We start from the raw sequence: 17,275 nt of genomic DNA, 5'->3' as shown, positions 1-17,275 counted from the left end.
AATCAGCATGGTCCAGACAGAGGGTCAGATGTCCTGCAGCCTCATAGGAGAGTCAGAGTAGAATGAAAACTCCTCCTACAAGCTTTAACCAGACACTGTTAGAAGTCATAAGACTGCTATATACTGCTGATGAGAAAAGGTTTATGTTTACTAAAATAGTTGCATTTCCATGTTCTGTGTTCTGTGGGAGACCAGATATAGTGAATGCAGACTCCTGGGTTTAGTAACACTTTAATGGGAGTGAATACAGCCAATCAGCAGCACACATAGCTATCCCTGACAAATATTGCTGCACTGTGATAACTTTAAAGTGGAGATTAAGATTCTTGCAAATACCCAACCCTGGCACTAAGGGGTCAAAAGTGTGCCAAGAAAATATCCCCCACACCATTACACCACCAGCCTGAACCGTACAGGTTCCATTGTACAATTTTGGTGAGTCTGTGCGAATTGTAGCCTCAGTTTCCTGTTTTCAGCTGACAGGAGTGGTACCCCGTGTCTTCTTCTGCTGCTGTAGCCCATCTGCTCCAAGGTTCAATGTGTTGTGTGTTCAGAGATGGTATTCTGCATACCTTGGTTGTAAAGAGTGGTTATTTGAGTTACTGTTGCCTTTCTATCATCTCAATCCAGTCTGCCCTTTCTCCTCTGACATCAACAAGGCATTTTCCTCCACAAAACTGCCGCTCACTGGATATTTTCTCTTTTTCAGACCATTTTCTGTAAACCTGAGAGATGGCCGTGTGTGAAAAGTCACAGCAGATCAGCAGTGTTTGAAATCCTCAGACCAGTTCCTTGGGCACCAACAACCATGCCACGTTCAAAGTCACTTAAATCCTCTCTTCCCCATTCTGATGCTCGGTTTGAACTTCAGCAAGTCGTCTTCACCACTTCTAGATGCCTAAATGCATTGAGTTGCTGCCATGCGATTGACTGATTAGCAATTTGTGTTACCAAGCAATTGAAAAGGTGTACCTAATAAAGTGGCCGGTGTATATTTAATGCTAAGCCCGTTTTCACAATGAGCGCGGTTTTGAAATCAGATGAACTCGCTCGATTTCAAAGCCGCATTTCAGTCCAACTGCGGGGGCGACTTGTGCGAGTTCATGCACAGATGTCTATTGAAATCGCCCCCAAAGTCGCCAAAAGTAATGCAGGAAATCAGTGCGGCACCACAAAGTCGGTGTCACACCAATTGTGACACTCCTTTTGCCAGCAATAGGCTGTGATTGGACCTGTCAGATCTCGTGTCAAATCGCACCGATGTGAACGGGGGCGGAGTCTGCCCTAATCTGTACATTTGTCACATGCAAACCTTTTAATTCTGGAACGGCTGCACTTCTTAGCACTTTTTTCTTATTTCTTTTAACGGATGAGACTTCACTTAACTGGTAATTTGGTTGGTTGCAGTGGATTACTGGACTTTTTCACGACACAATAGCCCCCCTGCACTGCCTCTTTAAGTGCCGGTTCACACATATGCGATGACAGACAACTTATGTGATTGGCACTGCACTGCTCTGCAAATCACATGCGATGTCTGTGCAATGCAAATTCAGCCATACAGATTTTGCATCGGATTCAGACACAACTTTCCACAGGACTCTATTTTTGGGTCCGCACCAGAATCGGATTGCATGGGTGTTCACACCTATGCGATCCGATTCATGTCCGAACTGACAGCACTGCGATATACCAACTGATCTGGGGGTGTCGTTAACTTTGTATTGACACCCCCAGCGATTCACATATGGCAGTGTGAACTAGGGATCGACCGATATCATTTTTTCGTTGCCGATACCGATCTTTTGGCCAATGCACATCGATATCGGCCGATATTGGCCGATATTTTTGTACATTTAAAATTATTTTTTTTTTTTTTCTTGACAGGTACTCTTGTGGAGGGATCTGGGGGTCTATAGGACCCCAAACCCCTACTCTGCACTTAAAAGCATTCAAAACACCAAGTTTGGCTGATTTGAATGCTGTCATTTTTTTTAATCTGGCACTGAGTACCCGGAAGTGATGTCATGACATCACTTCCGGGTTTTTGTATGGAGACCCAAATCAGAGCTTTGATCGGGTCTTCGGTGGCCATGCAGGCTGGTTGCCTGGGTCTCCCCGTGGGACAGGAGATCCGGGCGAGCCGCAGAAGGTGGCGGCGGGGGGGGGGGGGACGTCCCCTCCCGCTCCTTGTAATGACAGCTGAGCGGCTTCTCAGTCGCATCGGTTGTCATTACAAGACAGCCGACCGTCGGCTATGGACGCCGGTACTGGGGTGATGCCTCTAGCTGCAGACATCACTCCGGTACAAGCACTTTCCCGAAATATCGGCAGTATCGGTCACCTTGGTGGCCGATTCCGATATATCGGGGAAAGTGCAGATCGGCCCTCCCGATAATCGGTCGATCTCTAATGCGATGTCTGTTTGATGTGAATTCAGCCATACAGATTGTATGGCTGAATTTGCATCGCATTCGGTCCAAAGTCGCACAGGATCCTTTTTTTGGGTCCGCACCAGAATCGGATCGCATGGTGTACACACCTATGCAATGCAATTCATGTCCAAACTGACTGTTCTCAATGCGATATGCGAACTGATCTGGGGGTGTCGTTAACTATGTATTGACACCCCCAGCGATTCGCATATGGCAGTGTAAACTGCCTGTGAGTTGAGTGCGTTGCGGGAACCCGCAGTGGATTGGCAGGGTTTCCGCATCGCATATATGTGAACCGAGACTAAATATGGTGGATAACCTTTGTGCCCATAGTATAATATATACAGTACAGTGTGCATACAAACACGCCTTGTCATCTGCTCCGTGTGATACAGAGGTGGAAATCCTGCCTCCTGTTACAGCTGGGAGCTCAGTGCAGATTAAACAGACTTAATTAAGCATCACTGATAGAGGATCATCACTCTACAACTGTCCCTGAGACACAGAAACCCAATAAAAATGCTGCACAAACCCCTCCATACACTGACCATTAATTATTTAAGATGATGCATTGAACCCAGGTGACTGCTCCAGTCAGGAGCCACTGAATTATACATTAGTTCATCCAGAAATGTTGTAGAATTCTACCAATGGAGTAACGCGTTTATAAGACTCATACAACATCCGATGTCCTTATATTAACCGCTTCCCGACAAGAATTTTTTCTGGCGCTTTTTGTTTAAATCAGTATTTCTCTGAATCTCTGATGGAGTGGGCGACAGAGGTGGATAAAATTAAAGCCTTGGAACGTTTACTTGCGCAAGAACTTGATGATATGGAACGTTTCACGAATACTTGGTCCGTGTGGGCTGAATTTCGGGATTCAGCCGAGTTTGTCAAATGGGTCACTGATCTATCACCATAGCGGAGTGCGTACTTTCTGTGCATATTTTTTGTGTTTTTTTTTTTATTCTTATTTATTTATTTATTTATATATATATATATATATATTTTTTTTTTTTTCTCTTTTTTTTCTTTTTTTCTTTTTTCCCCTGTTCGGTTGAGAGTGTTTTACATCATGTCATTAAGCCAACTAAGACATTTTGACATACAGTAAAACCTTGGTTTGAGAGTAACTTGGTTTAAGAGCACTTTGCAAGACAAGCAAAATTTTCAAATAAATTTTGACTTGATATACAAGCGATGTCTTGATATACAAGTAGCCTCAAGTCACAGCTGAGTATAAAAGAGAAGAGTGGCGCCTCTAAGTGTAGCAATATGGTTAAATTTAATGAAGGTACAACATTTAGCAACTCACATGGTTGATGATTGGAACAGGCACATCTAAGGATGCAGGCATCCAGGCTAAAGCTGTCCACATAGACCATCCTCCGCACCACCATCTACATCATCCCTTCCATGCTGCCCCTCGCTTTCAGATCGCTTTACTGCAGGGTGGTCTTCCCGGTCATCCGGCGGTGCAGAAGATGGTCTATGTGGACAGCTTTACCCTGGATGCCTGCATACTTAGATGTGCCTCTTTTATTCATCAACCATGTGAGATGCTAAATGTTGTACCTTCATTAAATGGAACCATATTACTACACTTAGGGGCGCCTCTCTTCTCTTTGATACTCTGTAGCTCCTGCTGGATTTTGCTTCTAATCCCCTTGTGGAAGTGGCTATTTGTGGATGGACATTTTATGGTTATATAACCTATCACATTGCTATAATCTTTTAATATGGACTATAAATTGAAGGATTTATGAATAAATGGTTGTGGAACGAATCATCTGAGTTTCCATTATTTCTTATGGGGAAATTCGCTTTGAAATAAGAGTGCTTTGGATTACAAGCATGTTTTCGGAACGAATTATGCTCGCAATCCAAGGTTTTACTGTATTTGTAAATCAGTATTAAGTGATATATTCAGAGGAGTATTTAGTTATGGGATTATAATTATGATATGAGTCTTACTACAATATATTAAGGTTTTGTAAGATAAAGTACTCTGTGTAGCTAGAATGTTTGATAGATATTAAATGTTTGATATCTATGTTTCTAACATTAATATGAAATACTTGGTATTATGTAGTATTAAGTAAGATGGTTCTGGAGAGAATTTTTGTCTTCCCTTTTTTCTTGTGTTTACTTATATTTTCTAATAAAATGAGATTGAAAACAAATCAGTATTTTTTGCTAGAAAATTACCCCCCAAACATTAAACATTTTTTTTTTTTTAAAGCAGGGACCCTAGGGAATAAAATGGCAATCATTGCAAATTTTTATGTCACGCAGGTGCTTATTTACTAAGACTACGTTCACATCAAGGCGCTGCTATTTACAGGCGTTTTTCAGACAGTTTTTTGGGTGTTTTTGCAGCGTTTTTGTGCAGGTGTTTTCAGGTTGACTAATAAAAAAAAAAAATAAAAAATCCCTGTAATCTGCCAAGAAAAGAAGCTCATGTGCTTTTTCTGAGCGACGAGCGTTTTGCTTAAGGCGACAGAACGCTCGGATGTGAACAGGGGCCTTTGAAATTAATGGGATTTGTCTTGTTGAGCGTTTTTAGAGCTGAGGCTTAGAGCAAAAAATTGCCCAAAAACGTCTAGATGTGAATGGAGCCTCAAGCTCAGACTTGTATAAAGTACTCGAAATTTCTACTTGAGTAAAAGTACAAGTGCTTGATCAAAAAGTGACTTGAGTAGAAGTGGAAGTGCTCGCAGAAAAAGTTACTTAAGTAGAAGTACTAAAGTATTCAACATTTTTTTTACTTAAGTATTGCAAGTAGTTTTTTCAAAAAATATGCTACTTAAGTACTAAAAGTAAAAAGTACCAGTAGTTTTGAAAAAAAAATTCTACTCAAGTACTGAAAGTAGAAGTACAAGTACTGTGTTATGTAGTTATTAAAGAAAGAAGTCAAAAGTTTGAACATCATATTGTTTTTTATTATTTCAAATGATTTATTCAAATGATTAACCTGTGTTTGTTAGTAGTTTCTTGATGCACTTTAAGCGCTGTAGCACCATTTATTTGTTTGTTTCATATTTTCTTTTTATTGGAAAGATTTGGTATAGCAGCTTTTATTATACACAGCCTTTATTTTCGTATGCGCTGATTTACAAATGACATTATACACATTTTTTTGAGCTTTATGCAACCTGCCATCTACTGTTCTGGCAGTGGTAATTTTTTTAAAAGTAACGAGTAACTATGCAGCACAAAAAAAAAATACTTGAGTAGAAGTATCAAAATCATCGAAAAAATGTAGTGAAGTAAAAGTAGAAGTAGGAGAAAAAAATTCTACTCTAGGAAAGTACAGATACCGCATTTCGGTACTTAAGTACAGTACTTAAATAGTTCTACTTCGTTACTATACATCTCTGCTCAAGCTAAACAGGGCAAAATCAGTCACACTTCTGCAGATAAACCAATCAGCTTCCAGGTTTTATTGCCAAAGCTTAAAGAGGTGTTCCAGCTGTCAAGAAAAAAAATTAAAGTCAGAAGCTACTATACAATACTATAACTACTGACTTTTACTATTAGGACACTTACCTGTCCTGGGAGCCCGCGATGTCGGCACCCAAGCTGACTTTCAGATCGGCTGTCGCCACCATGTGCTCTAAGGGAAACTGGCAATGAAGCCTTTCGGCTTTACAGCCGGTTCCCTACTGCGCATTCTCATTGGCTTGGTGGTGGGGAAAGGAGAAAGGGGATGGAACTTCCGAGGGATGGCGCCGTGGCGCCGTCTCCCAGAAGTGGGAAAGGGTCAACAGGTACCCGTTATCCCCTCCCCCCTGAAAGGTGCCAAATTTAGCACCGGGGGGGGGGGGAGGGGAGGCAGATGAGCGGAAGTTCGACTTTTGGGTGGAACTCCGCTTTAATTAAATAAGCTGAGGAAGTCTGTTGTGTTTTTTTTTTTTGTTTTTTTTTAAAGAATAAGCTGCCCAGCAAATGTAGCAGTTAGAGCGTTGAAATTAACCATTTACCAGTGAAAGTGGTGCTTACAATGATCAGCCTTTATTTGTTCCTGTAAAACCTTTATCCCAAAAGGAAAAAAAAACAGTTTGCTGTAACTACTTATAATGTGTGAGCTGGAGTTTGGCTTCTATTTGTTTAGTGTTGTTTGTGATGGCTGCATTCGGGGTTTTTATTTTAGGCTTTTAGATCATTCGTTGTAAAGACTCATTTGGAGCACACCACCAGTCTGTATTTCATATCTTACAACTATCGGAGATAAGAACGAGGGCCACTTGTTGCACAAAGTACAAATGACCCCGTCCCCGCCACATCCTTATACCGACCACAACTGCAATCAGTGAGAGGTGGGAGGAAATGTTTAGTGCAGTATAATACTTTTATTAATTAAAGAGTACATTTATTCCAATCAAATGTTATGTATCAGACCAAATGAGGGACAATTGTGGAGAGAAAGTACTGATGGATTTGGTGGTCGCTTTAATGGAAGGAAAATATTGGGAATATTGTTCTTTTTTACCGATTAAGCTGGCTGTCTGGTATATACATGACAGGATAGGACAGTACAGGACAGGATAGGATAGGACAGGACAGGATAGGACAGTACAGGACAGGATAGGACAATACAGGACAGGACAGGATAGGACAGTACAGGACAGGATAGGACAATACAGGACAGGACAGGATAGGACAATACAGCACAGGACAGGACAGGACAATACAGGACAGGACAGGATAGGACAATACAGGACAGGACAGGATAGGACAGTACAGGACAGGATAGGACAGTACAAAACATTACAGGACAGGATAGGATAGGACAGTACAGGATAGGACAGTACGGTACAGGACAGGACAGGATAGGACAATACAGGACAGGATAGGACAATACAGGACAGGATAGGACAGGATAGGACAGTACAGAACATTACAGGACAGGATAGGACAGTACAGGATAGGACAATACAGGACAGTATAGGATAGGACAGTACAGGACAGTACCGTACAGGACAGGACAGGAAAGTACAGTACAGAACAGTACAGAACAATACAGGATAGGACAGGAAATTACAGAACAGTACAGGACAGGATAGGACAGGACAGTACCGTACAGGACAGGACAGGACAGTACAGAACAATACAGGATAGGACAGGAAATTACAGAACAGTACAGGACAGGACAGTAGAGGACAGTACAGGATAGGACAGGACAGTACCGTACAGGACAGGACAGAACAGTACAGGACAGTACAAGATAGGATAGGACAGTACAGGACAGAACAGGCTAGGGCAGTACAGTACAGGACAGGACAGTACAGGATAGGACAGTACAGGATAGGACAGGAGAGGACAGGATAGGACAGTACAGAACAGTACAGGATAGGATAGGACAGGATAGGACCATACAGGACAGGACAGTACAGGACAGTACAGGACATGATAGGACAGTACAGGACAGGGCAGTTTAGGACAGGATAGGATATGACAGGACAGTACAGGACAGGACAGGACATTACAGGACACTACAGTACAGTACAGGACAGTACAGGACACTACAGTACAGGACAGGACAGGACACTACAGTACAGGACAGGACAGGACACTACAGTACAGGACAGGACAGGACACTACAGTACAGGACAGGACAGGACACTACAGTACAGGACAGGACAGGACAGGACAGTACAGGATAGGACAGGGCAGTACAGGACAGGACAGTACAGGACAGGACAGTACAGGATAGGATAGAACACTACAGGACAGGACAGGACAGGATAGGATAGGACAGGACAGGACAGGACAGGACAGTACAGGATAGGATGGGACAGGACAGGACAGGACAGTACAGGACAGGACAGTACAGGAGAGGACAGGATAGGACAGTACAGAACAGTAGTGATGTCGCAAACCTAAAATTCGCCGTTCGCGAACGGCGAACGCGAACATCGGCAAATGTTCGCGAACCGGCGAACCGGGCGAACCGCCATAGACTTCAATAGGCAGGCGAATTTTAAAACACACAGGGACTCTTTCTGGCCACAATAGTGATGGAAAAGTTGTTTCAAGGGGACTAACACCTGGACTGTGGCATGCCAGAGAGGGATCACGCAAAAAAAAGTTCTTAAAAATTATAATTTTTTGATAGAGAGATTGGAAAAATTAAAAAAAAATAAAAATAAAAAATTTCTTTGTATTTAGTGTCTGGAGGGTCTAAAAAGTGTACCTGTCAAGTTTCAGCTCTGTAGCATGTCCAGAACCCCTAAAAAACAGCATTTTTCTTATATTTTCAGGAATATGGCTTCTCTGCGGCTGGCTTTTTCTCTTGCAGGCATTTAGCTGGCATTTTTTTAGGCAGGCATGTCATTTTTTGTATTTAATGTCTGGAGGGTCTAAAAAGTGTACCTGTCAAGTTTCAGCTCTGTAGCATGTCCAAAACCCCTAAAAAACAGCATTTTTCTTATATTTTCAGGAATACGGCTTCTCTGCGGCTGGCTTTTTCTCTTGCAGGTATTTAGCGGGCATTTTTTAAGGCAGGCATGTCATTTTTTGTATTTAGTGTCTGGGGGGTCTAAAAAGTGTACCTGTCAAGTTTCAGCTCTGTAGCATGTCCAGAACCCCTAAAAAACAGCATTTTTCTTATATTTTCAGGAATATGGCTTCTCTGCGGCTGGCTTTTTCTCTTGCAGGCAATTAGCTGGCATTTTTTTAGGCAGGCATGTCATTTTTTGTATTTAGTGTCTGGAGGGTCTAAAAAATTGTACCTGTTAAGTTTCAGCTCTGTAGCATGTCCAGAACCCCTAAAAAACAGCATTTTTGTTATACTTTCAGGAATACGGCTTCTCTGCGGCTGGCTTTTTCTCTTGCAGGCATTTAGCGGGCATTTTTTTAGGCAGGCATGTCATTTTTTGTATTTAATGTCTGGAGGGTCTTAAAAGTGTACCTGTCAAGTTTCAGCTCTGTAGCATGTCCAGAACCCCTAAAAAACAGCATTTTTCTTATATTTTCAGGAATACGGCTTCTCTGCGGCTGGCTTTTTCTCTTGCAGGTATTTAGCGGGCATTTTTTAAGGCAGGCATGTCGTTTTTTGTATTTAGTGTCTGGGGGGTCTAAAAAGTGTACCTGTCAAGTTTCAGCTCTGTAGCATGTCCAGAACCCCTAAAAAACAGCATTTTTCTTATATTTTCAGGAATATGGCTTCTCTGCGGCTGGCTTTTTCTTTTTTTACTTTGCAAGCTGCTGTGCCACCTTATATATCAGTGGTGGGTGGGCAGTGGCACAGTACACTCTCTGTGGACCTGACAGCAGTCACTGGCACCCAGGCAACTGCAATTTAAAAAAAATATATATTTTTTTTTTACTTTGCAAGCTGCTGTGCCACCTTATATATCAGTGGTGGGTGGGCACACAGTGGCACTGCAGTGGGCAAAGTACACTCTGTGGACCTGACAGTCACTGGCAGCCCAGGCAACTGCAATAATAAAAAATATTTTTTTTTTTTTCAATTTATTGCAACAAGATGCTGTGCCACCGTATATATATCAGTGGTGGGCAGTGCACTGCAGTGGGTACAGTGCACTCTGTGGACCTGACACAGCACTCACTGCAATTATGACAGAGGAAAAAAAAAATATTTTTTAAAATGCCAGGTACTGTGCCTGTGCCACCTGAAATGAGTGTGGTGTGCACACAGTACAGTCTGTGGTAGGTCTGTGGCCTCTCACACACAGCGGGCAGGCAACTGCAGTCACAGTGTACAATATATATATATATATATATATATATATATATATATATATATAGAAAAAACTCTATTACCTTACCAGCCCTTAAAAGGGCTTTTGGGGACGCTATATATATATATATATATATATATATATATGTATATATATATATAAATAAAAAAAAAAACCTCAATTACCAAATTACACAAATACCAGCCCTTAGAAGGGCTTTTTGGGGTGCTGTCCTTACAGCAGTAGTGGACCAAGAACACTGCAAGACCAGGAACACTGACTAACTGTCCCTAGCTTAACAGCAGCAGCAGCAGCAGCAGCAGCAGCAGCTCTCTCCCTACTCTCACTACACACACTGCTTCAGAATGATCTAAGATGGATGCTGCCCTTGCTTATTTATAGGAGGTGGGAGGGTGTGGGAGGGAGGTATGCTGATTGGCTGGAAATGTGCCTGCTGACTGTAAAGTTCAGGGTCAAAGTTTGCCTCAATGATGTCTTATGGGGGGCGGACCGAACATCGCATATGTTCGCCGGCAGCGGCGAACGCGAACATGCTAAGTTCGCCGGGAACTGTTCGCCGCCGAACAGTTCTATACATCTCTACAGAACAGTACAGGACAGGATAGGACAGTACAGAACAGTACAGGATAGGATAGGACAGGACAGGACAGGACAGGATAGGATGGGACAGTACAGGACAGGATAGGACAGTACAGGACAGGATAGGACAGTACAGGACAGGACAGAACAGTACAGGACAGGACAGTACAGGAGAAGACAGGATAGGACAGTACAGGACAGGACAGTACAGGACAGGCTAGGACAGTACAGGACAGGACAGTACAGGACAGGCTAGGACAGTACAGGACAGGACAGTACAGGACAGGCTAGGACAGTACAGGACAGGACAGTACAGGACAGGCTAGGACAGTACAGGACAGGACAGTACAGGACAGGACAGTACAGGAGAAGACAGGATAGGACAGTACAGGACAGGACAGTACAGTACAGAATAGGACAGTACAGGACAGGGCAGTACAGTACAGAATAGGACAGGACAGTACGGAACAGTACAGGACAGGATAGGACAGTACAGAACAGTACAGAATAGGACAGGACAGTACAGGAGAAGACAGGATAGGACAGTACAGAACAGTACAGAATAGGACAGGACAGGACAGGACAGGTATAACACATATAGAGGTGGGTGATAAGCAAACTCAGAGGAAGTTGCCTCTCTGGAATGCCAGGACAATAAAAGATGATCCCAACATTGTTGTCTCTTACAGTATAACTTTACCATACAACCCATAGGAAAGAATGGTCCTCTTTAAAGCTGAACTACCTGCCAAAGGATCTTTATTTCTGTCTATCCAGCCATGAGATTCACACATCTCTGCCACAGAGTACAGCCCTGTCTGGCCTGAATATTCTCTGCTGCAGTACAGGTCTTATCCCTCCCCCTGCCTGTGACTGGACAGTGAAGAAACAGTCTAGTAAGCCCATCTCACTGTCGCTCTGCTCTCTCCTCCTATCAGCATGCCTTCTGTACTGCAGCACAACCGATTGGCTCCTTGTGCTGCTTCTCCCTCACCTAGTCTAAGCTCTGCTGTACAGAAGCTGATGCCATTTTAAATTCAGGTACTTGCATTAAAAACAATGTGGAGTTGATTTACTAAAACTGGAGAGAGCAAAATCTGGAGCAGCTCTGCATGGTAACCAATCAGCTTCTAACTTTAGCATGTTCAATTAGACTTTGACAATAAAACCTGGAACCTCATTGCTTTCTACACAGAGCTGCACCAGATTTTGCACTCCAGTTTTAGTAAATCAACCCCACATTATTGCAGCTCTGTATGTATTAATACAGACTTAAATGTATGTTTTTTAATACAAGTACCTGAATTTGATATAGCATCAGCCTATGTAGAGCAGAGCTTAGACTAGGTGAGGGAGAAGAAGCACAAGGAGCCAATCAGTTGTGCTGCAGTACAGAAGGCATGCTGATAGGAGGAGAGAGCAGAGCGACAGTGAGATGGGATTACTAATCTTTCCAGTCACAGGCAGGGGGAGGGACAAGACCTGTACTACAAGCAGACACCAACAATAAGTATAGCCCATGGAACTTTTAAAGAGACAAAATCCAAAGAATAAAAACACAAAAATGTATTATTTGAAATCAGATATGACACCATATACATTTTAACCATATCATGATAAATGGTTGTACCTCACAAAACGCGTAGAGAAACAAAGGTCACAGAATGTCCAGGATTTGTGGAATGTTTATACATTGACACGTATTCTATTTATGTATTTTTGGCTGTTGGATCCTTTTGGCAAACATTTATGATGATGGTTTTATGATGTATATGATGTCAGATGTGATTTCAAATAATACATTTTTGTGTTTCTTTAAAAATCCTGTAAGCTATCATTTTTGTTGGTGTTTGCACTGTTTGGGACTGAGACTCACCTCCATCCCATACAGTATATCCTCCATCCAATATATACCTCCATCCAATATATACCTCCATCCAATATATACCTCCATCCCATATATATCTCCATCCCATTTATACCTCCATCCCATATATACCTCCATCCAATATATACCTCCATCCCATATATACCTCCATCCAATATATACCTCCATCCCATATATACCTCCATCCAATATATACCTCCATCCCATATATACCTCTATCCAATATATACCTCCATCCCATATATACCTCCATCCCATATATACCTCCATCCAATATATACCTCCATCCCATATATACCTCTATCCAATATATACCTCCATCCAATATATACCTCCATCCAATATATATCTCCATCCCATATATACCTCCATCCCATTTATACCTCCATCCCATATATACCTCCATCCAATATATACCTCCATCCCATATATACCTCCATCCAATATATACCTCCATCCCATATATACCTCTATCCAATATATACCTCCATCCAATATATACCTCCATCCCATATATACCTCCATCCAATATATACCTCCATCCCATATATACCTCTATCCAATATATACCTCCATCCAATATATACCTCCATCCAATATATATCTCCATCCCATATATACCTCCATCCCATTTATACCTCCATCCCATATATACCTCCATCCAATATATACCTCCATCCCATATATACCTCCATCCCATATATACCTCCATCCAATATATACCTCCATCCCATATACCTCCATCCCATATATACCTCCATCCAATATATACCTCCATCCAATATATACCTCCATCCCATATATACCTCCATCCCATATACCTCCATCCCATATATACCTCTATCCAATATATACCTCAATCCAATATATACCTCCATCCCATATATATATCCATCCCATATATACCTCCATCCCATATATACCTCCATCCCATATATACCTCCATCCAATATATACCCCACCCCATATATACCTCCATCCCATATATACCTCCATCCCATATATACCTCCATCCAATATATACCTCCATCCCATATATACCTCCATCCCATATATACCTCCATCCAATATATACCTCCATCCCATATATACCTCCATCCAATATATACCTCCATCCCATATATACCTCCATCCAATATATACCTCCATCCCATATATATCTCCATCCAATATATACCTCCATCCCATATATACCTCCATCCCATATATACCTCCATCCCATATATACCTCTATCCCATATATACCTCCAACCAATATATACCTCCATCCCATTTATACCTCCATCCCATATATACCTCCATCCCATTTATACCTCCATCCCATATATACCTCCATCCAATATATACCTCCATCCAATATATACCTCCATCCCATATACCTCCATCCCATATATACCTCCATCCAATATATACCTCCATCCCATATATACCTCTATCCAATATATACCTCAATCCAATATATACCTCCATCCCATATATATCTCCATCCCATATATACCTCCATCCCATATATACCTCCATCCCATATATACCTCCATCCAATATATACCTCCACCCCATATATACCTCCATCCCATATATACCTCCATCCCATATATACCTCCATCCAATATATACCTCCATCCCATATATACCTCCATCCCATATATACCTCCATCCAATATATACCTCCATCCCATATATACCTCCATCCAATATATACCTCCATCCCATATATACCTCCATCCAATATATACCTCCATCCCATATATATATCTCCATCCAATATATACCTCCATCCCATATATACCTCCATCCCATATATACCTCTATCCCATATATACCTCCAACCAATATATACCTCCATCCCATATATACCTCCATCCCATTTATACCTCCATCCCATATATACCTCCATCCCATATATACCTCCATCCCATTTATACCTCCATCCCATTTATACCTCCATCCCATATATAACAGCTCTACTTTTGTACATCCATACTGCAGCAGAGTCTCCTGTCCTGCCAGACAGGGCTGCACTCTGTGGCAGAGCTGTGTGAATCTCATGGCTGGATAGACAGAAATAAAGATCCTTTGGCAGGTAAACCAGCTCCTGTGTTTGTATTTCATCTGGCTGTTTGCCCAGAGTTCAGCTTATAAAGAGGACCATTCTTTCCTATGGGTTGTATGGTAAAGTTATACTGAAAGAAAGACAACAATGTTGAGTTTTAGTAAATCCACCCCAGTGTGTCTGTTGCGGCACTTACACTTCTTTAGAACATCTGTTTGGTAAAACTGAAATAAACAACCAGTAAATCTTTTTTTTTTTTTTTAATACTTCAATCGCATCAAAAAATACATATAGTATAATTATATTTATTATAATGATAATAAGTCGCTGCACTCAGAAATAGAGGTCCTCCTTTATTATAATGCTGACATGGGTTAGTGCCGGTTCACATATATGAGATGACAGACATCACATGTGATTCGGAGCGCACTGCTCTGCAAATCACATGTGATGCGACTTCAGCCGTACAGATTGTAGGGCTGAATTCATATCGCATTCGGACACAACCCGCACAGGACCCTTTTTTGGGTTCGCACCAGAATCAGATCCCATGAGTGTTCACACCTATGCGATCCGATTCAGGTCCAAACTGACAGCACTGTGATATGTAAACTGATTGGGGGGTGTTGTTGACTTTGTATTGACACCCCCAGCGATTGGCATATGGCAGTGTGAACTGCCTGCGAGTAGAATGCGATGCAAGAACCCCCAGCGATTCGCATATGGCAGCGTGAACTGCCTGCAAGTTGAATGTGATTCAGGAACCCCAAGCGATTTGCATTTGGCAGTGTGAACTGCCTGCGAGTTGAATGCGATGCGGGAACCCCAAGCGATTTGCATATGGCAGTGTGAACTGCCTGCGAGTTGAATGTGATGCAGGAATCCCCAGCGATTCGCATATGGCAGCGTGAACTGCCTGCAAGTTGAATGTGATGCAAGAACCCCCAGCGATTCGCATATGGCAGTGTGAACTGCCTGCAAGTTGAATGCGATGCGGGAACCCCAAGCGATTTGCATATGGCAGTTTGAACTGCCTGCGAGTTGAATGCGATGCAGGAACCCCAAGCGATTTGCATATGGCAGCGTGAACTGCCTGCGAGTTGAATGTGATGCAGGAATCCCCAGCGATTCGCATATGGCAGCGTGAACTGCCTGCAAGTTGAATGTGATGCAAGAACCCCCAGCGATTCGCATATGGCAGTGTGAACTGCCTGCAAGTTGAATGCGATGCGGGAACCCCAAGCGATTTGCATATGGCAGTTTGAACTGCCTGCGAGTTGAATGCGATGCGGGAACCCCCAGTGATTCGCATATAGCAGTTTGAACTGCCTGCGAGTTGAATGCGATGCAGGAACCCCCAGTGATTCGCATATGGCAGAGTGAACTGCCTGCGAGATGAATGCGATGCAGGAACCCCAAGCGATTTGCATATAGCAGCGTGGACTGCCTAGGAGTTGAATGCGATGCGGGAACCCGCAGTGGACTAGCAGGGTTTCCGCATCGCATATGTGTGAACCGGCACTGTTTGAGCTTTCCCACATCGTCTGCTCACTGCTCTGGCTAACTGAATCACCTTGGCTGGCTAGCAGTTATTTAAATAGTATATAATATAAAACAAAATACTATCAACAAGAAACGTTGAAGTGAATCTCACACGTGGGGTAAGATCACAGCCAACGCTGATTAAATTCATGCTGCCATTGCTGAGTAATCAACAGTGCAAAATGTCCAAACACTCAGCAAGAAGCTGCATCCAACCACAGAATTTAGTATTTCATTGGGACAATAAATTAAATTGTTTTATCTCATTTGTAAGTTGCTGCATGGCCAATGGCTCTTTGTTGGTGACAGATTCCTAACTCTTATCATGATGAAGTTTAAATCGGACTTACCTCAACCACCACATGTAACTGTGCTCGTATGGGAAAAAACTGTTAGGGTCATCACAGCAGTATTTGAAGTCCTTAAATCCACAGCAGTATATAGCCCCCAGGTCACTGTCCACCATGGGACAGCTAAAAGCCCCCACTAACACCTTCTCCACAGTGGTGTAGCTGGAGCACTCAGCGCTCATAGTCCTGGATGCTTCACCCAGCAAACAACTCCAAAAGACCCTGGAAATGCCAGTGTGTGATCCTGTCACCACCACCCCATGGTGTATAAGAGGAATGGGAGAGTCTACAGGAGGACCAAGACATGAGACCCTCACAGCAGCATCTTCAGCATCACTCTGCTCTCATCAGGACCACAGCTGCTGCCTTCATTTCTGCTTGCTGGCTAAAGGTGTATCTCTGTCTCCCTCTGCTGGGGATAAGAGGAAGCTTACTATAAGATTGCTTTCACACTCAATGCAACCTCCTGCAACCAGAGTCCTGGGACCTGGTTCTTTAGCACCCAGTGCAAAAAGGCCAATGTGCAACCTACTGATATAAGTTATCAATTCCTATAGCAGTATAGATTGCTGGTCCTATTGTTTTTGAGGCCTTTCCCCTCCTTCTGGAGCCCCCAAAGTGATGCCTTTAATGAAAAAATCGAGGATTTATTCTCAGTGATCACTTTGTTATGGTGCCATACACACTTCAATAAATGA

The 17,275-nt window shown here is 42.6% G+C and overlaps 1 protein-coding gene across 1 annotated transcript in view; it reads right to left on the bottom strand.

Annotated features, from left to right (window-relative positions):
- SHISAL2A (shisa like 2A) overlaps positions 1-16,923 on the bottom strand; it is a 204,948-nt gene extending 188,025 nt beyond the window's left edge. The window contains exon 1 of the mRNA XM_082266101.1: positions 16,578-16,923. Coding sequence (XP_082122227.1) covers positions 16,578-16,759 — 182 coding nt within the window. The 5' untranslated portion in view covers positions 16,760-16,923. The remainder of the gene's footprint in view (positions 1-16,577) is intronic.
- Positions 16,924-17,275: the final 352 nt, after the last annotated feature.

The sequence above is a fragment of the Pelophylax lessonae genome (assembly GCF_965119305.1).
Source record: "Pelophylax lessonae genome assembly, chromosome: 8".
NCBI classification, from domain to species: Eukaryota; Metazoa; Chordata; class Amphibia; order Anura; family Ranidae; genus Pelophylax; species Pelophylax lessonae.
This window is presented reverse-complemented; position numbering and strand designations above follow the sequence as displayed.